A 27,779-nucleotide genomic window follows, 5' to 3' on the forward strand; every position below is an offset into this window, starting at 1 on the left:
CTGAGTTTACTGCTACTTAAGAAAATAATTTAAGAAACAGCAGCACCACCTACGAAGCCCTTCCAGCACTGACTACACCACTGCAAAAACAAAGTCCCAAGTTTACATTTATCTTGATTGTTACCATCTTCATTACTTATTAAACCTGGACTTGCACCATTAAGCTTCCCCAAGAAACCTTTAAAGGAGACAACAAATAAAATGTATGTACAGTTAAGAAGCTCTTTGAGAAGAGTCTCCTGCAGTAGGTTTAGCCAGAAAGATGTTTTTAAAGGTTCTTGTCAGTTGTATAAACACAGAGCATATACAAATATTCCCATTACTGACTGACAAAATAAATATTTAGGGGTGGCAAAGTGAGAACCTCACAAAGCTGAAGCCCCCAGGGTCGTACCCATCTTTGATGAAAGGCATGGCAGGGCCTGGAGGAAGCAGATCCAGCTTTCCCACAGTCCAGCTCTGGCGGTAAATGCATTCCTCAGGCAGCTTGATGGGAGGAAGACACTGGCTGGGAAGAGTCTTCAGTGGTGCAAACATGGAACATCCCACTAAAGCTTGACAGTTCTCAGGTTTATAAACATAAGAATAATCCTGGAGGGCAGACATGGGAAAGCATTAGTGTGGAAATTAGACCACTGCAGCAATCAAATGTTTCTCCAAAAAACTGGACTGAGTTCAAGCAGCAGCTCTTTAACCCAAAATCTTGACACAGCTGCAAGAGAAAGCTGAGATGTGTACACACAATGCTCACAATACACCAAAACAAACGTCAGTGAACTGCAGTGACTGAAAGGCATTTCTGCAGCTCACTGATGGCTACTCAGGTATTACTAGAAAGTGTATAACCTCCCTCAAAATAATGCAGGACAAGTTACAAATTGTACTTAATCTTCCCCAGTTCCTATTCAGATTTAAGTAATAGACTGATCAATAATCATCACAAGGACTGATCAGAGCTGTCAGCACTACCTACCTTGATTTCAGCAGGTTTGGGGCTGCAGAAACCCTCATCTACTTCGATTCTGAACTGAGCTCCCACAGCAGAGCTATTCCCCTCCAGCACCGTTCCTCCAAGTGTAGTGTCCATGCTGCCATATTCCTTATTGTTCATGTTCATTGGAGAAAACCCCATAATATGTTGTTCCAATGAAGGGGGAGTTGGATACATTTTATGGAGATCTGCAGTGCCTAATTTCAGATCAGAAGCAGACTTTAGAGCATGAAAACTTTCTGAAGTCTTTCCTGAGTCTCAGAATTTCGCAAAGACAAAAAGAAAGGTATATTTCCAAATTACCACATTAGAGTCAAATGTTTAGAGCTAGTATTCTCTTTAGACAGAAAGAAAACACAAAGAAATCTTACTTATGCATGACAGAGGGTCTAGATTTCCTGTTTTTGCCTCTTTGCAGTTGGATTTGTCATCAGTCCCGTTCACTGTTCGTTTAGATCCAGGCTAAGAAAGAAGTATTGTCATAAAATCACTTCAGATATAAACACATGTTCATGTTTCCTTCTAACAGGAAATCTCACCTGCACATACAAAGCTGAGACATTGCATAATATTTAGAAAAATTAAAATAGCTCAGAAGCCTAAGGTCAGGCTTACACTTGTTCTTAACATTTGGAACCCAGAGAACCTCTCCCAATAGGTCACAATTGAAGTTATTGAAGGAAAAGAACAGTTACAAAATAACCTTCAGCCTGTTAGCAGGCAGTAAAAGAAGCTAAGTTAGGGCTGCCCACAGTCTACCAGAACAAACCATCACACTCCCAAGAGCCACATTAACATCACAGGTGTTACCACAGAACAGAAAAGACAAATACAAATCCTGCAACAAGAAATACAGGAAAGAAAAACTGTCAAAAGTAAAAGATTAAGAGATATTTTATCATCTTTAAGCAGTTCAGATGTCTACAGAATGTAAGTGCTCACGTTTAAGAGCAAACACTTCCTTTACATACTGATGATCTTTGATGGCTGTTAAGATCCTTCAGCCCTTACTCAGCTCCAGCTCCCCATTAAAGTTGATGGGCATTTTGTCTGGGTAAGGGGATTTGGGATTAAACATGGAGCAAAGCACAGTTCAGAAAAGACAACTGATGTCAAACAGTATTGAAATAGGAACTAGAAAGATAATGGATTCAGAGCCATCAGAAACTGCAAGAGAAACTGTTCCAAGATAACAGCTGCTGCACAGAAGCAGCTTATTTGGCAGAATGTCCAGTGTTTAAATGCTTTTTCTGTTTCAGAAGTTGCTGTTTTGTTTCAGTATTACCTTGATGAAGCAGTTAACCAGAGCCCAGACCAGAGGAAAAGAACACACTAGGACCTGCTGAATCTGTACAGCTCAAACTAAAGGTATGTTCAGGCAGCACACACTGTGGGGATTGTAAGGAAGTAAGATCAAAAGGTTGTTTGCATCAAAAATCTGCCTGCATGAGTCAACCAGAACAGCCCGTTTGCCACTGAGGGGCCACAGCTCTTGTTTGTGTCAATGTTTTGCAACCTCTCCTACAAACACCAGAAGAAAAAAAAAAAATCAAAAAAAAAAAAATCCCCAAACCACAGAAAGACAAGAGTTGTTCCTTGCTGGTTTTTTTGGCTGTCACTTGCCAGGACTTCTTGCACATCACTTACTGTGAGTTCATCTTCATCAGAATTGAAGAGATTGTCCAGGTCAGTGTAGGACACCACCAGGTCTGTCTCGTGGAACAGGCTGGTCGAGGCAGTGCGGGCGTGGGCAGCCAAGCGCTGGGCATCTGTGAGAGACCAACATCACAAAATCTTCATTAAAGACTTCATTAAAGAGCTCTTTGCACAGCTAGGGGGAAAGCAAACCAAGGGGGTGAGATGTTCCACTCAGCCATCTTACACAGAGCTGAGGGCCCTTCCATTTCAGAGCATTTGGATTTTATAGCCAACATTTGTCTGCAAGGTGCAACAAAGAAATGTTCCAAGCAGACTGAAGGGAAATACAAACCATAAAACACAAAACTTAGTAGCCTAGTAGAACCTACTGACTATTCAAGACACCATTAATATAACACAATTAAAGCAGAGAGGAAAAACCTCTATTACCTTGCTTGACAGAAGGACTAAACAGAGACATTGCATCCTCTCCTTCATGGGATAGAACTGTAACACTGGATGTCCCATCCTCAGCCTATTCAAACAGGAGAGAAAAGTTTGTTTGAAGTAATGGGTGGGAAGTATCTGATGTCCCTGGAGAAGGATCAGGTTCTCATTACCCTGTGAGCTCAGCAGGGACAGGCTGGGGGCTGCTGCTGGCTCAGGGGGAGCAGAGCTTGGGCTGCCAGCACAGGGTTTGTCCTGGGGATAAACTTACAAAGCAAGGTGTGGATCCTTGCTACAACACCTGAAGGAAAAACCCTTGCTATCAGATGCTACACTTTAAATGCACCAGTTCCTGAATGGAATGCAACCACACATAACTAATTCTAATAAGCAAATTTGTTTCATAGACAAGCCCCCAGCACAGTTATATTTTCTCTTTTTCTGTAGGTGCCCTTTTGCTTTAAGAACAAGTCTCACAAACCTGCACTAAAGCACAAAAAAAAGAATAAAAATTGCAATTCAGTGGCCAGGGAACAAGTCAGGGCTCACCTCACCTACCCCCAGACCTTTCCACTCATGAACAAAGCACTGGCCTTGTTCTTCCTCTCTCCCCAGGCACCTGCCAGCACCTATTTCCACAGGGAGACCACTGAGCCAGATTAATCCAGCAGCTTTTTCCTCATAAACCCTGATGCAGTGGCACCACCAGTGTGCCAAAAAAAATTTAGGTGCTGTTAGAGACACGCTGCTTAATTTCATTGATCATTTCTGCTAGAATATAATTTGTTTTTTAATTTGCTTCTAAATACATGAAGAAGGATTTAAATTCTATCCAGTACCTAAGGCAATCTGTTTTAATCTCATCACTGATTTGTAGCTTCACTCCTTTACTCACCTTGTGTTTCTTCCCCACTTCTCTCTCAATGTTCTGCCTGTCCTTTTTGCTGTCAGGAAATAGGAATTCCACATCTCCATCCACAAAGGCATAGGGATCGATTTCAGGTTCCTGGTCAGCTTCTGTTGCTACAGCTGTTAAATATTGGTTTTTACTCTGATACTGTTGCACCAGTTCATCTGAAACCTTCAAAGGTTTCCTACATTGCACCATTAATCTGAACAGAAGAAAAATAAAAATCACAAAATCATTTATGTAGCACTTATTACAGGGAATTATTTCTGCTACCACACAGCCTTTACAAGAACAACCTCATCTTCCCACTTCCTTCCTTCACACCCCAGCCTCAGAAAACTTTTGGGGATGAAGATTAAATCATTACTCATTTAATATCACCTCCTTCCACACATCAGATCCAGCCCTGTGATTCATCCTGCCCCTCTTTCCTCAAGCACTGTCAATTCTCATAAAGATTAGTAATTTATCCCAGGTCACGGCTGTCATTTATTATAAAGCACAAATGGATTCAACTCTCCACATCCACTAAAAGAAACTCACCCGGCTAAAGAATTACTCACAGCATTCCCAAAAAAAAAAATCCCAAGCAATAATCACAAGTAAAGCACACAAATGCCACTGTGTTCAGGAGGCATTTATATCACATAGATCAATACAAATGAAGCTTGCAGCACACCAGTAACTAATTTACTAATGAGAAAAATCAAACCACATTTGCTTTTATCAGCATTTTTCTTTTGTTAACACTCTGAGCCAAAACTGGAGCTGGTAAGTACACAGAAATTAAGGTTTTCTCTCAGGAGTCTTGTTTTCACAAACGTTACATTGCACCAAGAAAAGAAAGATATTGGTAAGGAAAAAACTGTTGTGATTATGAGCTGTAGATGTGCCCCTGAACCAGCTTTATTTTTTGTATCCCAACATACAAAAGGCACCAGGTGAGGAAGGTGCTCCCTTAAACAAGATGAGAAGTTCCTGCACATTCTTCTCATCTCTAGAATCAATTTGACTTTGTCAAAGACACTTCCTGGAAACAAACTGTCCCAAAAAACACCTCACAGCCAACAACAATGGGAAATCCATCCATGTTGCTCTTCCATGCTCAATAAACCAGTTTTCTAAATCCTGCAAAAATTGCCATCAGGAAAGGGGAAAAAGAAAAAAAAAAAGGCAAAAAATAGATGAAAGCTACTTTCTAGGAATGGGGAATTAAACATCTCTGTTGTATTTTCGACCAGCACAGAGGAAGAGAAGTTCACAGCCACATATCCTGAAATTTTTTGTAAGTTGTCAAATCAAACTAGGAAAGACCATGTCTTGATGAAAAAAAAAAAAAAGCAAACTTCTTTCCTTATCTACTTGGCTGAAGTGAATTCAAGGCAAAAGAAAAAAAGGCACTAAAAAAATCCTATAAACCCATATCTTGAAAGAGTCTCTTAAACAGTGCCCACAAAGAATGTCTAAAACTGCGTGTGAGCACAGACCACCAGCTACACCACATTTACTCCTTCCCCCAGCTTTCCTACACTTCCATCCAGTGCTGCCACGAGTGGCTTCCCACTGCCAGCAACGGGACAAAAACCAACTCCAAGCTTCTGTCTCGTGAGTAGCTTCTCCTCCACCCCAAATTCAGCAACCCAGCTCCTAAAATAAAACCCAGAGCCCTCAATAATTTGGTACTGGATCACACCTGAACAGGAATAAGAAAATTTGGACCAAAAGTAATCCTCAGAAGTGCAGGGATAGAGGCAGCTCTGGGTGCAGTCTTTAATTCCTCGATCACAGCCCTGAGCCCAAGTTTGTCACCTCTGCATGCACTTCCCAATCCTTTAAGCTCTGCCTGCTGTTAACAGCCCTGTCAGCACCTGCTGCTTCCCAGGGCCGTCCTTTTCCGGCGTGTCCTCACAGGGAAGTGTTGTGAAACAGGGATGACAGGAACAATTCCTGCTCCCTCACTCCACCAGCACAGGGACACAGCCCACAGGGCCAAGGGGCTCTGGTTCAGGGTTTTGTTCTCATGGTTTGGGGATTTGGTGCTGGTGATCTGTCTTGGGGGATTTGTTTTCGCTCTGACTGGTAAAGCAAATTCATCTTGGCTTGTTCTGAAGTAAAGCAGTGCTCAGATCTAAGTTTTAACACTAAAACCACCAGAGTTTTATTTCCTCCAGTGGCCCTAAGCTCCAGAATTTATTCAAACTTAAACCAGTATCCAAAGTGACCAATTCCTTTATCCCAATGGAAACAAGTAGCAGAGCAGAATGTTTTACAAGCTGAGGCTTGTAACATCAGCTCTTCTAAGGGAAGATAAGAGCAGAAATCAGAGAAGAAACTTTAACAAGATCTCTGCAGCTGAGACCATCCCTATTTCCTTCAAATCATGAAGAAAGCAAATACTAAAGTAAAAAAATTACTTCTATTTTTTGGGGGGGGGGGTAGGGAGGATGAAGAGACTTAAGTCCCAAACAGGCATAATTTGGCTGCAGAGTAATTTTATGGTATAAAAATCAATATCATTGCTGTCAGTTAAATCAGAGCTAAAATGAGAAAAAGATGGAAAGTCTTGCTACAGGTCTGACTGTGCTTTTCACAAGGATTAACTCCTCGTACCCAGAGCTGTGCTCACACTCTCAGCATCACTGCTCCTTATCCTGCCTCCCTGTTCCCTCACTTCTCGTGCTGTTACTCCAGGATCAAGCACCACTTACTCTGTAACTGATGTTACATTTTCCTGTCCAGCAGGTATTACTGGATCATCTCTCAACTTATCATTTGGAAGCTGGGGCGGTAAGAACTCCACATCCTTTTTCTTTGGAACTTTATAATACTTCCAAGTGGCGTCGGCTTCATCCTCCTCCAAATTGACGGCGGTGCCGACGTACACGGTGGGCTCTATGACCTCGGGGAACGCGGCTGGGAAAGGCTGGGACAGGCCATCGAGCCTGTCCTCCATCGCTTTTGTGGGGACCAAGGGGTCTGGTGTTGGCATCTGGTAGAAATGCTGACTCTGGGGCGTGGAGGGGGCTTTGGGCACCCCCTCGTCGGTGCTGTCACAGGGGTGGGGGCTGAGCGGCGGCGGCTGAGGCGAGTTTGCCAACTCGGCCCCGTGCAGCTGAGGGGGCTTGGCTCCGTCGTTAGTTCGGATATTGGCAAACCTCACTTGGCTGTCTGGTGCAGTCATCACAAGCCTCTGACTCGCTGAATCTGCCTCCATGGCAACATCATCACTGATAGATACACGATGATGAAAAGGAGTCAAAGGGCGTTTCTGTGGCTTATCCCCTTTGTCTTGCTTCTCATTTGTCTTGTGCTTCGGAGCCGCCGGCTGCTGGGGGCCCACAGGTGGGGCCTGCCCCTGTTGACCTGAATTTCTTGGTTTGAGATTTTTGTGCCTGTAGAATTAATGCAGGGAAAAAGACTCCACATTAATCTTTCAAATATGTCTGTGGTGTTCCTTTTCACTAGATAAGAACCTGCTTCTAGACCATTAAACAGCCCTTGAGAGACGTCTGAAACCAAAACTGTTCCTAAGTGAAGCTGCCTCTTCTTTCTGACCAGAATTTGAGACTTGAGCAGCACAATTTTTAAAATTGTTCCATCTGTCCTCTGAGCCAAACACACAAATAATCCTCAGAATTAAGACAGTATTTTATAACTGCCTTAGCAGAAATAGATTGTCACATGAATACCTCATCGCTTTTAACTAGTGCCAGCACTGATGAATCAGTAGAACAACGTAAGAATTAGTGAATGGCTTCTGGAATTCAAACACTGATACCAGCCAAGAGAGCTGCCCAAGCCTCACTGGCTTAAGGACTGGAAAATTAACACCAAGAACCAAGAAGCCAAGCTCACTCCTACAAAAGCTATTTCCAAGCTATTACAAGGCTTTTGTAGCTGCTAACTTACAAATTTAGCCAAGAGTGGGAAAAAGAAAAATGCAGTGTCTCAACTGCATTAATACAGTTGGGTCTGTTCAGTGTAAATGCACTTCAGCTTCAACATTTCATCTGCAAGTTCAAGATGCCAACTTTCAGGATCATCTGACAGAACGAGGCACATGAAATACTGAAGTGTAGAATGAAATGTTTATGATTAAACCATTGAACTGCACGTACATCCTCAGAGCCTGGCAGTTCTTTGCCACTCTTCCATTAGCAAAGTTAAGAAGCACTCGTATTGAAAAAACAGGATTAGGCAGGGATAAAAGGTAAGAGGCATCAAAATCTATTTTTACTTTAAACTCTCACACACATCCACATGTCTCTCCACTTAGAATTCAAAACACATGGAATAATAAGGAGGTTTAGGTCTTTGCAATTTCTCCTTAGGCAATTACATATTTCTAATACACACCTCACATAGTTAATTGATTGGTTTGCTCTTAACTAGTGCTATCATAGCTAAATTCTCCTTGAAAAGAACATTTAATCCTCCTCCACATCCCATCCTTTCTCAGGACACAAGTATTTCCACAGAACTTTAACCAACCATTTCCATCAGGGAGTTAAAAAAATGCATTTCTCTCAAAATGCTACGTCCTCCAGACAGTAATTTTTTTCCTAAGATACCAATATTCACTGCAAGGCAATCAGAGTAACATTTAAATCAGAGAAAGTGTTTAAACCTCTTGCAACACTTCAGTCACCTAAAGATTAATATTCCGCTATAAGTACAGAAATTGAGAATTCAATGAAAATTAATGTTTCCATTTATTTTAAATACCCGTATTAACAGTCTGTGGCATTGCAGCCTCAAAAAAGGCTGTGTTATATATATTATTTATTTATTTAATCTCAGACTTTTTGCCCTTTGTTTTGATCCCAGCTAATATAAAAAAACACACACAGGCATCCACTCCCAGAGGAGCAGTTTTCCACACAGCCACCCATGGAATGCCACCCTTCCCAGACAGCAGGTCTGGGGGTTTTATTCCTACTCACCAAGCTCATGATTAACAGCTTTCTCCCTCCAAGGCTAACAGCACAGCCCTCTAGAAGACGTGCTTAAATCCTAAATAAATAGCATTCCCTTCCCATTCCCTGAGAAAGCTGCCCATGAGATGGTTGCTGCCCATATCCACATGGAGTCCCAGCCCAGGATCAGGAATTGTGCCTGCACTGGCAGCCAGTTCACTCGACTCCAACCTCTCTGCATTAACTTCTTGGGCAGAATTTCAAGACCTCCAATGACATTTAGAAGAGGAGATACAAATTTTGTTCCAGCTTTCCTCCAAGCAGCTACTGCTTAATTACTCCTGCAGGAGTGATCAGGAGCTCTCCTGAGCACTTCAGCCCCAGCAAACATCACTGGGCTGTGCCTCTGCCAAGTGCTGTACCTTGAACAATTGCAATTTGTCCTCTGCGTGGCTTCAACAAAATCCCAGGATGCCACCTTGTCAGCTGTCTCCTCCTCACACAAGCCATTTGATGTAGCAGAATACTTCCTCCTAGGATTCAATACCAGGAGAGTTATTTGGGAGCAACATATGTTCTTCTCTTATCTTCTGGCAAAGCTCAAGAGCAGTTTGGAGACAAGGGATTCAGCAAAGAAAGGATAAATAGCCTTTTCCTGACATATTAAACTGAGAACTAAGTAAGTCATTCCTAAACAGTTAGGGGAAAAAATGAATTTCTTTAGAAATGGTTTATTAGAAGAGTAAAGCACATTCCAGCAGCAGTCACAGCACCTTTAACAGAACTAATTGCTACAAAGAACACACAAAATATTGGTATTTTTGGCTTCAGAGGATGAGTACATACTTGTTCTGTGCTCTGTTCATGTTACACTCTTGCCAGACTCTGTCCACCACTTGGTTGGCCAGTTTTCTGGGGATTTTGCCACCGTGATGGCTGGTGCTGTCTGAGATAAATCCATCCGAAACAGAGGAAAACTTCACCCATTTCTGGGCAGATTGAGCATCAACTGAAAAGCAGCAGCAGAGGAAAGAGACTGAGGCAGTGAGACAATGAAGTGTCTATCACTCCAATTCAATCATCATAGGAAGAAAAGTATCTTCTTGACTCAGTGTTAGGAAATAAAAACACACTGAAAATTTAGGAATAGCAGCAGATTATTATTGGAGATTTTTAAAAGCACCATATATGTTTATGTTTTAAGGGGGCTGGATGATCTTTATCTTTGATGAAAGTGACCTGAAACAGAAAACTTGAGCAAAGCCAACATTCTGATTGAAAAAGGGTCAAGCTTGGGTAACAGAAGAGCATGGAAGGAAAAAAGAAACAGAACCTCTTCTGGACAATAAAACTTATGTAAGTCACCTGAAAGTATTGCTGAGTCTCATCTGCTGTGACCTAAATCAGCTCCCCATAACCACAGCTCACACCCAGGGCAGAGGGCACACAGCCTTACTGGAAACTTAAGTACAGCAAATCTTGCTGGACTGGGAGAAAACATCACCTTTCACTAATGACCAAGGGCACAACGTGGATTATGGAGCTGTGTCAGAACACAGACAGGCTTACAGAGTGGGGGGAAAACCCCAAAAACTTCCCCAGAGCAATCTAAAATACTGGTAACAACAGCAAGTACAACAGCAGCTCTCATTTCAGCAGCTTACAGAAGAATTTGAGTTCACTTTGCCCACAGCTTGTGACATCAGTTGTACTACAACAAACTCAGGACTACAGAAATGTGATTTTTCCTACCAAGCCAGCTGCACACAGAGCACCTGAACCCCCTGCAAGCACTGCTGCGTTTGCAGGAGAAGCCACGGAAACGATTCCCTCGTGCAGAAGCCAATTCCTTCCCACCTGTCTGAACTTCCTCCGGGGACGTGGGTGGAGTCAGGGTGACAGAGGACATGGCAGGGTCCCTGGTGGAAGCAGGCACTTGGTGGACCCCCAGGCAGGCAGTGGAGCAGTGGGGAGCCCCCACAGAGCTGGGAGCAGGGATGTCTGTCTGAGGGACCAGCACGAAGCACGCCGGGTACACCATCCTCACACCAGCTGCCAAGAGAGGGCATTGCCCAGTTAGTTACACTCAAAGTCATCCATGGAACATTCCAGCAGGCACTCCTAAGCTGACAGACCCTGTGCCACCCATTGAAGCATCTCCTTGGACAAAAACCCTCTGTTGTCACCCCCATCATTACTTGATCTGCTTTATACAGAGGATTTGGGTGAATGAATAAAAAGGGTTTTGTATAGGCAGACGTCCTCATGCTGCTACCTGCTTCTGTCATTTTGTTTTATAAAGGCTGCAAAAACCTTTTTTAGCATCATTTAACACTGCCAACATCCCCAGCAGCACAAGGGTCTCCAGCCATCACTGCACTACGAGCTCCTCACAGAGAAGGGATGGCATTTGCTGGCAAATCAAAGGTTTCATTTCACCAGGCCACAGCAGAACAAACCACTGCATCCAGGGGCTGGGATTTTGGGGAAAACAGCAGATAAAGGCAGTACATCAGGTACTGAGTACATCAGGTTCTCCAGGACTGTGGTTTTGAAGACATCCCTAAAAGGCAAGCCTGCTCTGTTTGAATTTGCACGGACTCTGAAACAGCACAACCTGTTTTTTATGCAGCTCAGATGTCAACAGTGATCATCCAGGGTTTTTTTTTTTACTCTCTTAATTACTTTGGGTTTTTTTAAATCTTGCCTCTCAGGTCACATAAGTAAAAGACCTCCTACTAATGGGTCTGCAAAATCCACTTTGAGCAGCAACTCATCACAGATAGTCCTGAGCATGAAACAGGAAAACAAAACCCAACCACCATTGTTGCAAAGGAATCAAATGGGGTTACTTCTGCACTCAAAATTTTGTTTAATCAGACAGTTTATTTCAGTAATTAAAGGTAATCAGGCTCACCAACGAGGACTTCAACAGCAGCTAGAGAATCATCCTCCCAATCCATTTCTTCTTGTTTTTCCTCAGATCCCTCCTTCAAGTTAGATGTGACGGGGTAGAATTGCTTCCACTCCCCAATCAGCTTTTTTGTGGATGAATCAGAAAGCTTGAAGGACTGCCCTGTAAGTGTTCCATTCAATCCAAAGGGACTCAGGATAACTAAAACAGAAATAAAAATCCACTGAAGATGATCTCTATCCCTAATTCCCTCTTCCCTTCTGCAATAGCAACACTCTTATTTCAGCCACACCAAATAAACAACTTCCCATTGGTAAGTCACAATGCAGCCTAATCATGACTTACACTACCTGAGTTTTTGGCAATAGGTTCACATTGTTAAATTTATAGGTACTGTAAGAATTGAGGAACCACAATAGCAACTACAAATTAATCCATTCAAACAAGCAACAGGCAAGTTTTCATCTCGGCTTGCAAGGAATCTCAGATACAGGTGGGATAAAGAAACACTTCCAAATCCTGGCAGAGTTTAGGTGTTTCCTCATCCTTTCATTCAGCTGCTTACAAAAACAGGGAATTCACAGGGAATCATCTGTTTCATGTTTAGTCTTGTCCAGAGTAGGGAAGCACAGCTGCTGTTAAGTTGCATTCAAAAAACAAAAAGCAAGTTTGGACACTGAGCATTTCTGAAGGTGTGTGGCCATGCAGGAGAGGGGATTTCTGCAGGGAGGGATCACACAGCCCCACTGACCAGACTCGGGCCCCAGCACTCCTCTGTCTTCCAGAGCACAACCTGCATCTGCTGGGGGAACCACAGGGATTTACAGGCAAGGAAGAGCCAAGTGAAAAGGGGAGAGGGTGTGAATAGGTTAAATTCACTGAGCCAGAAATGGATTTCTGATAGAGGGCTGGTGAAGGTATGTGGGGGTTTTAAGGCTGAAACAGTAAAATATTTAAGTCACCAACAGGACAGTACTTGGCCACGGTGCCATGAGGACAAATTATTCAATTACATGCCAAGAGATGAATATGCTCCACCTGCAGAAGGGCCAGGACACAGCAGCTGACTGTGTGAGGGCAGGGCACAGCTGGGGACAGACAGCAGGACACCTCTGCCCCACTGCCAGCCTGCCCCAAGCCCCGAGGGAGCACCCAGAGGGTGAATGCAGGTGTCACAGGCAGCACTCCCACCTTGGAAGGGGCTGTTGGACTGCTGGGCCAGGGTGAGGTGCTCCTCACTGAGCAGGTACACGGGCTGGTGCTGGCTGATCTCCACGCTGGTGCACACGTTGCTGTCCCCGTGCAGGAAGAAGGTGAACGAGCAGGACAAGTGCTCACTGCAAAGGTAACAGCAGAAAGTAAGTCTGAAGTACAGCATTTCAGTGAGCTGGTCTCTTTTTCTGTAGTTTGAAGGCATTTCCTCACTATATATTCATTAATGGAAGTAACCAAAATACCCTTCTACGTAAACTGCAAGAAAATGCTAAATATATGTTCCCTTTACAAACCCAAAGAAAAATCAGTTAGAAAACAACAGGCACTAAGTTTTCAACTTCTGCAGTCTGACACTTGATATTTTGCTGTCTTGAGGAAATTTAAAACATAATTTTTTACAAGACAAAAGCCTGTAATCTAATATTTTTATACCTTATGCATTTATTTAAAATCTCTAGAAATACTTCTGAACATATTTCATTTTTAATGAGGTCATATCTAGGTTGTCCCGTCACAGCTCCACTAAGCAGAATTTAGTATCAGCCAACAAGTCACTTATTTAAGAGCAAGAAAAATGGCAATAGCTTTGAGAAGTAGTTTTGTTTTCTTATTTGAATTGAATCTTATCTTCATGTTCTTGAAACCAATCAAGTAACTAAAAATGAAATCCCATACCTACACACAAAAGGGAAGATACAATCAATTAAAAAAACGGAGGCTCAAGATATTCTTAATTAAAGTCATTAAAGCAAGTGTCAATGTTTAATAGCAGATGCTTCACGGACAGTGTCTCTCACGGCCCAGAGTTTTAGGGAAAAAAAACCCAACAGGTTTGAACAGTAAAAACTCCCCAACAGTGAACATTTCTCCTCCCTACAACTCTGATTTAAATGCTGTTTCCCAGTGCACAGTTATTAGCGAGCAACTACATGAAAAGTTTTATTCCACAAGATCACTCTGAAGAGATTTTCTAAATTTTGGGGCCCTGCTCCCTGTTGTTGTTAGAACAAATACAGCTGACCCCTGCAAGGACACCCAGTAAAACATTTCATGTTGCATCCACATCAACTCCATGGTTTATGTGAAATATATTTCACCAATTTTAATGAAAGGGCAGGAAGAAAGGAAGGCAAAACCAAGCAGATCCCTGGCAGACGTGGCAGATCCTCTTACCCACCTGAAAAACTCTTTTTCCCCCCCTTTTAAAGAAGCTGTACAGGCACAACATTCTTCAGTTATAGTGGCTATAAGTTATCCCAAATGTCTGCCAGACTGATGCACTCCAGCAAGAAAAGAGCAGATGTTTAAAAGCAGAAGATGCTGCTCATTTGGATGTTAAATTAGGTCCAACATCACGGCCAGAGAAGGACCAAGGTCAAGGAGAACCTGAGAAGAACTTCATAAAGCACTGCTGAGAAAATAAATCTTCCTTTGTAAGGAGGGAGCAGCAAAATCCTGCTCAGTCTCAGGGAAAAAAAGGGATCAAGTCACAGGAAATGCTGATTTTAGTCAGTCAAAACTGCAGATAGTGGAGTGGATTTTTGCATGATCCCATGGAAAAAAACACTCCATGAACTACTGCAGCCTAAAAATGAATGCAACATCACTGCGTCCCAAAAATACAGCCTGATCCCACCAGGCAGTGCCCAGGATGGCATGAAGGCTCTGGGACATTCCTGTTCCTGAGCCTCAAAACCAGTTTGGCATTCCTGGGAAAGACACAAACAGCTCCAGGGCAGGGAGAACCAACAGGCACCAGCAGAACTCCATTCAAACACAATTCCACAGCTGCAGCTCCTGGGAACATTTTTAGTGTCACTGCCAAGATGGTTCTTCCCCAGAGGGAGATGGTGGGATGGGGAACAGCCGGGGAAAGGGAGGTTTGTGGAACTGGCACAGTCCATCCAATCCATGGGAATGGATAGGGGCTGGTTCATTCTCACCCCCAAGCTTGGGTCAGGGAGGAAAAGGGTGCAGTAGTGACAAAAACGCAGCAGATTTAAAATTGAGGACCGAAACCATTGAGAAAGGATGAGAGAACCTCAGAGAGCCCATGGAGGAGCAGTGACCCCACTGAGGAGCTGCTCTGAGGGAGAACAGTTCTCCAGCTCTGCTCATCTGCTGCTCAGGTTTAATTGTGTTTTAGGGGCAAAAAGGCAAGATCTTGATGGATCATAAAATGCTTCACAACAGCTGAAACCCCACTGCTCAGGAATCCCAGGAAAGTCACATTCCCAAAACACAGCGAGGATGGAGCTGAGCACGTTGATGACTTCAAGAGTAGCAAAAGTCACATGGCCAGGACACACCACTAAATTCCAGTATGGAAATCTGATTAAACTTTAATCCTTATGCAAATGGTGGAAGACTGATTTTCAAACTGAATTTTATTTTCCAAACCACATTGGGTGAGGGTGAAGAAGGTGCCAGTGCCTTGGTTCCCAGTGACACAATTCAGAAGCTCAGGATCAGCAAGACAAAATTTTAAAATAAAAGCACATATTCCCTATATTCACTTTAAATGCAATTAAGCTTCACCTCTTGTAAACACCCCATTGTTAGCCAGATAAAGGGCAAACAATCACAGCATAATCTGATGGAATTCAGATAAACCAAGACAAAGGGAGGCATCAGCATGATAACAGAAGCATTTCAATTCATCACACTGCAGAACCAGTCCTGAGGAGGAGCAAGGAAAACTCAAGGTCACCATGCAAAAGCCAAATCCAAAAATACAACCAACCAAAAAAAAAAAAAAAATCAAATCTCTTTTCTCCCCCAACTCAGCAGGGGAGAGATTTCCAACAAAATAATCCAGTGAGTGAGCACCCAGTGCTGCCACTGCCATTGTTCCCAGCTCTGCCTCCATGGCATGGAGAGAGGATCCACTGCTACAATTCACCCTGGAAAACCCCAAATTCACCCAATTTCCACTAATCCTGGTTATAAATGTAGGTGTTAAGCAGCAGAACGATGCACAGCACCAGGGGATTTTCTTTTAGAGGTGCAGCAGTCACTTTCTGGCCAGTAGGATAATAAGTTTCACAGGAGAAATAACACAGTAAAAAAAGGGAGTCTGGAAATTCGGGATAAGGGAGGGAGATCCCACAAAGCATCCCCTGGAAGCACGAATTTACTTTAAAACAAAGCTCAACCTGAAAGGCAAAATTCTCACTCCATGGACTCAAATACAGTTTGTTTCTTCTGAGGCAGTCGTGCTCAGAAACTGCTTCCTTACATTTAAATTATTTTAGGTTACAGAATTTAAGAAATAGCAATGCATGTGGAAATGATCACAAGAACTAGAAATAAAGAATCCTAATTAAAACAAACAAACAAACAAAAAATCAAAACCACAGGGAAGCTCTTTGGAGGGAGTGGAGAAAAGGAGGAAGGAACATGAAGAACCAGAACTCTGCAGTACTGGATGCTCCTACACAAATTATTTTATGGATTTACCAAGAAACTCTAAAAACATGCAGCCTTTTAATTATTCTTTTGTTTAAATTAATACGTTTGAACATCCTCCAATTCTTTAAGTTTCTACAGCCCGGCTGCCAGTGCACCTCATCTTAGGGGGAATATTCCAAATTTTACCATAATCTAATTTTAAAAAAAAACGTGGATATATATATATTTTTTTTTTTTCCTACCAGTTCTCTAAGTCCTCCTCTAATCTTCTCAATAACTCAACTTAGCCAAAAATCCTAATCAAGCAAAAAATCTAACACATATCACATTGGGGTAAATAAGCAAATTATTTTTACAATTCAGTCAAGGACACAGTAACAGAATCAGGCTGGTGGTTTCCTGCCTGCTAACAGAGAGTTCATCCTATTTTTATTTGCAGACTATTTTAGGTAGCTCAGAAGATCACTGGTAATTTGTGCAGAGCATCTCACCACTGAAATATATAAAAAAAATCCCTACACCTCAACACTTGGAAATTTTGCTCTGCATGAAGAGAGAATCAGTGACATCCTTAAGGTCAGATATAGAAAAAAAAAAAAAAAGATGTTTAAGTCAACATTGATAACCCCATTTTTTAGTACTTTTACTACTGCCATCATTTATTGTTACATATACTTTTATTTAGAAAAATCAGAAAACAAAATCCTAATTCAAAAAAAAAACCTATTTGTCTTGTCTGACCCTGAACATCAAGTTCCTCCATTAATATTTCTAATTAATTTCATTAAAGTCCCAATCGCAGCATTTAGGTATCAATAATCCAGTTTCCAACTGATTTCTGAGATATGAAGTGCCATCAGAACAAGGATTCTTTATGACTTTTGATCTCAACACATCAGAATTCCATTAGATTGTGGTGCAATCCTGAAAGCAACTTTAAAAACAAATAAAAAATAAAATAAGAAAGAGACTCCTTGGGAATAATGCTATTTGAAGCAACCTTCAGTCCTCATCTACATTCTATTGAATACATTTTTGTAAAACCACATTGAATCCCCCATGCTCCCTCTTCACTCTAATCACACAAAACAAAGATGTTTGTGTTTCAGAGACAAAGGATTATCATTTTATGGGAGGAAAAAAAAAAAAAAACAGAAGCTGCTGTGGATAAATCCAATACAATTTCTACTTCTACCTTTTTAAGAAGAACTGAATGGTAGGAAGAGAAACCACACTAAAATCCACATCTACAGGAGGTTTCCATTAGCAAATCTGAAAATATCTTCTTGATAAAAAGGTAATTAGGTCTTGTTTTGTCTCCACATTAGGACTTGTGTAGAGCTTTAGATCTTCAAAGTGCTTCCCAAACATTGGCTGCATTAGTACCCCACAAATCCACACTCAGATCACCTCCTCATGACAGCACAAGGAAGGCTCCAACTAAAAGCACATTTTAATAGTAAATAAATAAAAAAAAAATCCAAATGTTTCAGCTGAAAATGTTTGTTTTATGTAATTACTATCTCCTGTTTTCCTTGCCTGTCTTTGTGAATTACTTCTGAGTTGAAGTGGGAGCACCTTAGGCTGCCAAAGCACTGCTATCCCAACCAAAATATTTACTGAATTCTTATAAACTGCACCCTGCCAGTCCCTGCACAGAGAAACACACACTGCAGAGTGCAGCTTCTGTCCCAGGACTGATCCTTGTCCCACTCCTGGTCCCACCATGTCCCTTCCAGCAGGGCAGAACACACCTGGTTTAGGAGCACAAACACATCAGCTAGGTAAGGCTCTAATTAATTAATTAATAGTTAACTTGTACCATTATTTCTGTCTGTTACAAAATGATTGCCAAAAATCGGTACATCTTGGCCAGTGTGTGGCATCTTCCCCAAGGATCAATACCACGAGTGGCTGACAGTAACTGAGAGTTCCCAAAGCTCAGCCACCAAAGTGAAGCTTCTCCCCAGAGCTGTCCTTCACCACAGAGGAATTCTGGGTGCATCTTAAATAAATTCAAACCATAAAAAACTCTCCTTTTGAAAATGTGACAGTTCCCTTCTACAGTAAATTCCTGGGATGGAGAACACAGTCTTACAATTAAATAGGTTGTTTGGGAAATAAAAATGTATAAGGAAAAAAGGTTTAAGGTGACACATACCCCCTCCATGAAGCCCTAAGTCTCTTCCCTTCCTGCCTGCTTTTTATTTTCTTTTCCTTTTAACCAAGCTGGGATACAACAGAACAATTATTTGGGACTACTCATACTTCCAGGTGCAGCTGGAACACCACAGCTACTGAGAAGTTTCTTCCCCACCTCTGCTGCTCCAAAAGCCCATCCTATTTCAAACGTGGCATCCCCAATTCCCACTCACCCTCCACAATCCTGAACTGCCAAACTCCTCAATTCTGACTACAGAGGAACAGGAAATCCAGTGTGCTTGTGCTGTGATCAGCAAAATAGGGAATAAGTAAAACACTATAGCCAGTACAAAAAAATTCAGCAAATGCACAGCTCCATTTTCTAGGGAGCTGCACGTTCTGTATCATGAATGAAGGATCCAGAGCTGGAATTCCAGCTGCTTCTCTCACTCTGGACAAAGCCAGGGAGCAGAGATGTTCTTCCAAGCATCCCTGAGTAACTCCCCATGGCCAGGCAGGGAAATGCAGCAGAAAGCTGATTTTGATGATAACACAAAGCAGAAAAACATAGCTAATAGCAAAGTAGAAAAAAACCCTTCCAGTTCAAAGCACATCTTTAATGATTCCTGTCAAAAGGCTCTCCAAAGCATTCTTCGTGGCTGAGGATGTTTTGATTTGACTTAGACCTGAGAGTTAAAAATATTTATTTATTCCATAACTGAGTTATATGCACTAAAACAAACATAAATGTAGCAAGCAATCTGTATTCCAGAATAAGCCACGGTTGCCTTAGACTGCCACATTTCAAATTAACTTCATTATTAATGGGCTTAGCCTCATCCCAATAAAACCAATTTGGTTTTTATACACACTAAAACTCCAGCATGGTATTGTAAAAGGAAGCAAACTGGTTTTTTTTCAGAAGGCAGCAAGAAGTTTATATATACCCACAAAAGGTATATATTTTTCCAGATACAATTATAAATAATACTACAAAGAGTTTGCTCACGTTCCTGTATTTCAGAACTTAAATGAGACTGATAAACCTGTCATCTTGTATTTTAGCATCCTTTAATTTGAGGCTGCAAATCCCACTTAGCTGAACTTGAGTTTTCACAGGGAAATATACTTATGCTATAAAGATCCAGAACATATTTTGGAAAAGGATAACAGCTCTAAACATCCCTGTGTTCCAAAGCCAGGGGAACAGCTTTCCTGTATTGCTCTTTCCCATCCTGAAACATTTACAAACATCTTGTTATGCCAGATTTTTTCAAAGTTCAAAATGGAAATCCATTATAAAATTGTCATTTAACAAAATCTGAAGTATCTGTATGGCTTATGTATTATTTTATTCTTCAGTGAACAAAAAGAGCAGATTTAGCTTGAAAGCTAAAAAACCAAGAGCCACATCATTTTTTCATTTTTTTCCTGATGAACCAACTACCAGTGCAATTTAAGCTAAATAAGAGAAAACTGCTTTGTGATGTAAAGTGCTAAATTTGTCTGCTTGTAGTCTCTGTAGCAACCCAATATTCCAAAGAGACAATCATGTGATCAATGCTCTCAGCTCCTGCTGTTTATCCTGCACTGTCCTACTTACAGCAGCTCTCAATTCCAGCTGTCTACAGCAAAAGGAAAAACATCACCTGCTCTCCTGCCGGGACATGATGCCAGAACAGCCTCATTAGAGCTGCTGTAAAAAAATGTTGACATTGTTTGATTTAAAGATTAACATAGGGAGGAAATTTACACTGCAAAGAGTTGAGCAGCCTTAACAGAAAATATTCCAGCACTACCAGGGAAGAGCCACTTCGTTTCAGACTACATAGACAGAAATAAACCCAAAACCTGTGAGTGAACCTTGTTTTGGTAGTTAACTCTCTCAAGTATGAAGGAGTTTTTGAGCACTCATAAATTTTGTTCTGTTCCTTAATAATAGTAATAATAATTCCCAACAGCATTCCAGGGGATCAAGAAATAAAATTCTCTGTTCTTGTGGAAAGATGGCCATGAGAACTGGGAAAAAAGAGGCAAACAGGGGGCTGAGGCAGAAATGTGGGTTAAAACAGACCAAGAGCAGCATTCCTTCTGTCTTAAGGGCAGTGGAGACCAGACAGGCAGGAGCTGATCCCATCCACGCTGTTCAATGCCAACACAGATATTTCTGCTGCCACAGCAGGACCATTCCCAGCGCCCAAATTTAAAAAAATACCCCCCAAACTCACACTGCAGCCATGACCATCTCAATTCCAGACTGCAGGGCTGCCACCAGGCTTGCACCAAACTCGGGAATCACACCCACAGTTCCACCTCTTCCTCATGGCAAGATGAGGTAGAGAAAAAAAAAAAAAAAATCCCTCTCCAGAACTATGATAAGCACACCTTCCAAACAAGATAACTACGTGTACAAAGGTTTAAAATAAAGCCAAATTGGTATCTAGAATATTTTTCAGCAGTCACTTCCCATGAAGTTATATACTTATTATTTTCTATTTCCATGGGAAAAAAGAAATAGGAGAATGGTGGCCTGGCATTCTAAAATCCTGAACCCAAACTTGTGGTAAACAGAATTACCCTGAAACCTGTGCAGCAAGTTATGATAACCTTATCACTTATGAATTTCCAAGTGGCTTGTGGGGTGGGTTTTGTGTTTTTTGTTTTGGGTGTGTGGTGTTTTTTCACCATTTTTAAGTGAACTTGTCAGACACAAGTTCTGCTTTGCCACCCACTGCAATTGGCTGCATTATTTCCCAATTACAAGGAAAAAAATAAAAGCCAACCATTCAAGTAATATAGCAGCTTTTAGCATTCTAGACTTTCAGTTGTCTATCAGATCCACCCACTAATTCAGGATTACTCAATTGTTTGCTTACTGCTATTTCAATTGTGCTAAAGTTTAGCAAGTTGTAATTATGACCAAAAACTCCAAAGAGAAGCCCCTGATGTAAACACTTGGTACTTGTGCTTCATTAGGAGTGTCATATTTGATCTATTTCAATAGTATCTAAAATAGTATTTAATCTGACAGGTTTCCTAATCATATTTATTCCAGGTGTACCCCAGTAATGAGTAAGAGGAACAGTCTCATCCCAAGGCAGTTATTGAAGCAATCCAACCAGCACAGTGGGATGAAGCAGATCACAGTCTCCATCTCACATTTATGAGGGGATTTTGGAATAAAACATACACAACCATATCCCTCAAAGTAGCAACAAAACAACTGGTTGGAAAGGAGAAAAGATATTCACATTTCAATTTGACAAATTTTAATTTAATGTGGAGTCATTTAAACCACATTATTGAGTTTCTGTAGTTTCCAAGTGACCAAAACAGGTTGTGACAAATACAGAGACAACGTGTTTTTTTTGGTTGGCTGCAGCAAAGACCTTCAGTAAGATCTTCTCTGTGTTTTTTTTTTAATTCATCTGGAAAACAGAAATTTAAAAATGGGCAACAAGACCTCAGCACACACACCTCCCCTTCAGGGAGCTGCTCCATCCCTGCCCTATGCATAAACAGGAGTGGAACCAGCAGACTTGAAAACCTGGGAGAGTTTCCCGAGGCAGGGTAATAATGGTGAGGTGTTCTTAGGGATCAGATTTCAGCCCATCCAGGAGTGACTCCCTTTGCTCAGTGCTGGTTTGAACTGGGGAGCAGCAGGGAGGCAGGCAGGGAAGAGCAGGTCAGGGTTTTTACCTCACAGCACGTGACTGCACAACGCAAACAGCTCAGGGGTTACTGCTCCCACAGCAAAAATTTTAAGAGATCTCATATAATAGAGGTTAGTTTAATAAGTTTATTTGTTTAGGAGTCACATCATTAAAGAGTGAACACTCAAAACTATCTCATTGTGACTTCTCTGGTCACCTGCTCACGCACCACACCGGCGTTAATTCTGAACATCCAGGACCCTCCTTTTAAAATTTAAATGTACAATGACAGACTTTTTATTTTAATGTAACCTTATACAAGGAAGGAAAAAAAAAAAAAAACCACAGCAACAGACAGGAAGGCAGGGCTGCTGGAGGAGCTGTTATCACAGCCCAACACCTACTAGAAATCACAGCCTCCCTCCTGGCTGCTGCGCCACACCGCCAGCTATTGTTGGGAGAGCAGAGCACAGAAAATCTCCCCTTCTGGAAGCACAGGCTTGCAAACAGAACTGGGAAAAATCCAGATGGGATCAGCTTCAAATGAAAGAAACAGCTCTATTTGCACATCCTTCAAAGGGACAGACAGAGAGGGACTGAGGTCCTGCAGCTCACCCAGCCACAGCCCCAGAAAGCCCAGGGGAAGGAGTCACCTCCACACCAAGGGCACCGACTGCTCCATTTCCAGCCAAATTCCTTGAAACTAAAGATTTCCAGCAAGAACAACCAACCTGATTGAAATCTGCAGCTGTAAAACACTGGGAACAAGTCTCTAGAGTGGCTGGCCAAGCCTCAAAGTGCAGGGTGAGATAAATGATGATCCAAAGCATACTGGTAGCAAACTCCACATCCCCAGGATACCGAATCACCTCAAATTACACAGGCACAGGAATTCCTTCCCAGGGCTTCTGAGCCTTAATGCAAAGAACAGTCCCAAGGACAGCAGAGTAATATGGGATGAAAGACAAAAATACAGGTTCAAAGCTGATTCTTAAGATCCGTGCATCAATACTCACAAACACTGTTGGGGGTTTAGTTTGGTTTTTAATTAAGTCAGCCACATCTACCAAAAAAATTATAAACTTTGTATAGGTTTGGTTGATTAAATGGATCCTAAGGAATGAAAAATAAGCAGAAGTTGTATTAAGGTTTAGTTTTTGTTAGTTTTAGAGCAGCTGTCTGATAGGAAATGTATCAGCAGCCCAGGTGCAACATTCAGTGCTTTGTCCAGGTTGGCTGCAAGTCCCTTTCTGTGGGGTTTGCTGCAGTGTCTCACTTAACTTTTGCCATGAGAAAAATGTTCCTTTTACTACAAGACTGCTCCAGATTTTGGAGCTACAGAGGTGGCATCACAAAGCATCCATGGCAGCGTTTGGTTTTCTCCCACAAGCCTGAACTGACCCCTCTGAAGAGCCCCACCTTCCTTAGAGCAGAGATTATCCCAATTCTAGATATTCCTAGGAGGGATGAGCCAAATTTGCCACGAGAACACACATCTGTTCACCATTCCCCACTTCATTCCATGAAAGCCAGTGCTCACAGCATCTCATGCTATCAAGCTAGCTGGTAGGAAATACTGAAATTTCTCAACAATAAAATATCTTACACAGCTCTGTTAAAGCTTTTTACATATTTTTTTCAGTAGTTCTGGGCTACATATGATGAAATTGTGGGAGTAAGCACACAACTCCTTCAGTTATTTTCATCAAGCATGCTGACATTCTGACCTTCTCCAAAAAAGAATCAGAGCCTCCAAATTAAACAAACACTGCTATTTTATTTTAAAAGTTTTCATCAGCTTTTCCAGCTGCTCTAGAGAGCTTCAGAGATTTACTCTAAGAGAACCCAGGACATAACTAATGCTAGTTTAAAATGGCAGTTTGGTCAACCAGTTCCTCAAAGGAGGAAAGCCCAGACTGTGCCAACATGATATTGGCCAAAATAGTTAAAAGTAAAATCTTTACTCTTGATTTATAGCAGAAAAAAAAAAAAAAAAAAAAAAAAAGGATGGACAAGGACACCCCAGAGAGGAAACATTTGCCCTGACCAGGGTGGAGAAAGAAATGCCTGGAACTAAAGGACAAGTTTACACAAAAATTAAAAGCAGCAGTTCACAACTACTAATAGAAACACACACAAACATGTGCTTCTGCTTCTTTTGCTCCAAAACAGCTTCTAAATTTCTTTCAAGTTTAAATTTATTACAGAAGATGCCAACAATGGCCAGCTCCACACCCAAAAAGCAAAGCCACTGATCTCAAAATTTCCTGCATGCAAGAATTAACACATACATAGACACACACACACATATACACACACACACAAAAAAGCCACACTAAAAACCCCATCATCTAAGCCTTAAATTACTTTGGATTTTAAAAGCTGATTTGGGAACAGCGATTAAACTTGTTCCAGCTAACCTAGTTTTTATTCATTTCATTATTTATTGCTAGGCAACATAGACCGTGTCAAACCACGTTAGAACCATGAGAAGAAGTCCTTCCAATTTAGATCAAAAATTCTCTCCTCTCCCTCCTCCCCCCCAGCATGGAGGCCACATGGATTCTTTTAACACCAGCATTCCCAGACACCATCCTTTTTCTGACCAGGAGCTGACATTCCAAATTCTCAGCATCTCCCATGGGATGCAATTCATCCAAAGCTCAGGTGGGACCTGCAAAGAGCTCTCTGCAATGAGTCCTCCTGGGTGTTTGTAAGCAGAATGACTTCCAGTCACCTGCAGCTCCAGGACAGGTGTCTCTTCATTCAGGTATCTTTTTCTTCCTTTCTGGAGGACTGTACCTTCTTTCCCAACACCCATTATCCCTGGTCTGGACATAGGGACCAGAAGAGATTGTCTACCACATTTAGCATTGCTTCTTTCCATCACAAGAAAGTTTAGAAAAACTCCAAAAAAAAAGCAGCAAAATAAGAAAGAGCAGAGACCCAGGCTCCAGAATAAATCATACACAGGAGTCTCTTAATTAAACCTTTCTTCAGGCACAAAGAACGAAGCCTCCAACTTCTTCAAGAAAGCAAAATAAAGCCTCCTACCTTTTGTTGATGGGTTTCTCATCCTTCTCGTAAGGCTTCACGAACCACTTGCCGATGCGCACGAAGTTCCTGTTCATCAGGCACCTCTCCAGCAGGTTGTGAACAGCTTTGAACAGCAGAGTGCGGCACTCGTAGGAGAGCCCGTTCTCCCAAACCCCATCTTCCTCTTCTGCAAGGCACAGGGCAAACAGAAACCAGCTTTGAATTCCATCCTGGATTTTCAGACGTATCACAATACCCTTCTCTCTCCCACAAGCTTTTAAGAGATATTCACAGCATAACGTGTGACCAAAAGCAGCCTGCAATGTTCAGATAACTCTACTTACTTGATGACAGAACTGCTAAAAGTGATCAGCTGTAAAAATATCTCATCCCCCACAAGGACAGAAGATGGAACAGTTATTTGTACACAAAAGGAAACAAGTAGCACCAGCACGTTGGGTATTTCAGCCTGTGTGATCTGTCTGTGAGGTGTTTTGGGGAGTCTGGATTCCTCATCCTGCAGAGTTAGGTGACAATTAGGCTTAAAAGTAAATTTACCACAGCCAGATTTTTAATGTACCCTGGTGTCTTTGAGCAGCATTGACTGAAGAAGAAAGCCAGGAGCAAAAGTCAGCAATCAACTAACTCTCAATGATCAACAATTTGCTAGAGATGATGAAAAATACTCAAACCCCAGAATACTGGTATGAGCAACTTGATTCTCCCCAGAAGACTCAAAACTGTCATTTTTCTTTATAATTCAACATTAAAAATGAAGATATTTAAGCAGCCTAGCCCTGCTTTCTGATGTACACACATCAGGGAAACATCAGCAAAGACAATGCCCAGTTCCTACCGATGGGATTCTGAAGTCAAACACTGACATCTTCTGTGCCCCACAAATCAAACATAGGCATGGAATCCAACTTGCACAGGCCAAGCTGATTTGCCAAATGGAAAAGTGAGATTGATGACAAGAAACTGCAACTTCTTCCACCACTCTGGCTCCTGCTCAGTGCTTGAACAGGGTCTAGAGGTCCTCAAAGCACAAGCACTGGTCTAAAGAGCTGCACTGACACACAATTCCCTTACCCAGCTCCAGGCAAGGGATATCTGAAAGTTCCTGGGGTGTTTCCCAGGATATATCTGATATCATCCATCCCCAGCAACATTAATAAAGAGGATAATAATATAACAAAGCTTGAGATACTGTCCTTAAATCACTGGCAATCAGATCTTGCCTTTATGGCTCAAATTCCTCTCATTTTGTGGTTTACATCTCTCCCTCAGGATCTGCTCCTGGTCTCCTTGGACTAACCTAGCAGAGTTACTCTTCAAATGCCATTGCTTTCATACTCCAGGTAGCAGCAGAGACCAGAAGTTTGTCTGACACAGATAAGGAGACATATTTTTACTCCAGTCTCTGGATAGTCATGGAATAATTTAGGTCGGAGGGGACCTGTGGAGGTCGTTGCTCCAAACTCCACATGGAGCCCCACGTGAGAAGAGGTTGTTCATCTGTCACATCCACTGTCCCTGCACACCTCAGGGGCTGGAGTCCAGCTCTGCTTCAGCACCACAGCTCTGACAGAAGTGCCCTGCCTGCTCCCCTCTCCCTCACAGAGCATTTTGGTTCCACTGCTGTGCTCCACGGTCAGAAAACCTCAGCAACACAGCCAAGTCCTTGCATTTTAAATCCCCCTTGGAAATAAGCCCCTTCACCTTTCTCTGGAAGCCACTTACAAGCTTAAAAGGTTGCAACATTATTAACTAAAGTCTTGATATCCTTAAATTAGAGAGCATCTAGAAAACCGGACGCCTAAGAGTTTTAGTTAGGAAAAAAAAACCTTACAGAGTATTACAATAAACAATATTTAAGAAAGAGATGACAGCAAAGGGAATTTCAATACTATTGGAACCAGAACATGGTGACCATGCTTGTATTTTGCTATATTCCACACAGGGAAAAGTACATTTCCACACAAGGTCAGTATTGTGAGTAAAAAAAAAAAGTTACTCCCAGCAACTCTGAGGGACAGAAAAAGAGTAAACAGACCTGCCCCATCATTTATAAAAGAGGAGGTGTGCATCATTACAGATGAATCATTCCATGAAACAACTTTCTGGGAAAGACAAGGAAAAACAAGGAGCAGCATTTCCCAAAGCAGAGACCTCACCACAAGTTCCCCACCCCACCACCCCACTCCAGCGCTGGAGTTGAGCAAAAACTTGTTTTTAAAAAAACTGTGGAGCTACAAGATAACACAGTAACTCACTAAAGAAACATCATACACCCCTCTTGTAACAAAAAAGCAACAAAGGTCCAAAGTCAAAGGGTGTGAAGTGCCCGTGCCAAGCACAGAGGTTGCTCCCCAGCTGCAGCTCTGGTGGATGCCCAGGGGCAGAAGCAGCTCTGCTCCAGAGCGGGACCAAAAAGCAGCTCAGCAGAGCAAACATTAACTCCAGAGCTCGCTCATATTGGACTTTAGCTGCACAATAAACTCCT

General features: G+C 42.0%; 1 protein-coding gene across 1 annotated transcript in view; it reads right to left on the bottom strand.

The window, feature by feature from the left end:
* Window positions 1–27,779, bottom strand: part of MED13 (mediator complex subunit 13) — a 49,511-nt gene that overhangs the window by 12,516 nt on the left and 9,216 nt on the right. Inside the window, exons 3-15 of the mRNA XM_062507205.1 lie at window positions 25,292–25,460; window positions 13,008–13,153; window positions 11,820–12,017; window positions 10,760–10,954; window positions 9,749–9,911; window positions 9,325–9,435; window positions 6,695–7,378; window positions 3,972–4,188; window positions 3,080–3,164; window positions 2,639–2,760; window positions 1,363–1,453; window positions 974–1,188; window positions 395–591 (exon numbers count right to left, since the gene is read on the bottom strand). Of these exons, the coding sequence (XP_062363189.1) occupies window positions 395–591; window positions 974–1,188; window positions 1,363–1,453; window positions 2,639–2,760; window positions 3,080–3,164; window positions 3,972–4,188; window positions 6,695–7,378; window positions 9,325–9,435; window positions 9,749–9,911; window positions 10,760–10,954; window positions 11,820–12,017; window positions 13,008–13,153; window positions 25,292–25,460 (2,593 nt within the window). The remainder of the gene's footprint in view (window positions 1–394; window positions 592–973; window positions 1,189–1,362; window positions 1,454–2,638; window positions 2,761–3,079; window positions 3,165–3,971; window positions 4,189–6,694; window positions 7,379–9,324; window positions 9,436–9,748; window positions 9,912–10,759; window positions 10,955–11,819; window positions 12,018–13,007; window positions 13,154–25,291; window positions 25,461–27,779) is intronic.

This window comes from Cinclus cinclus, chromosome 22 (assembly GCF_963662255.1).
Source record: "Cinclus cinclus chromosome 22, bCinCin1.1, whole genome shotgun sequence".
Taxonomy (NCBI): domain Eukaryota; kingdom Metazoa; phylum Chordata; class Aves; order Passeriformes; family Cinclidae; genus Cinclus; species Cinclus cinclus.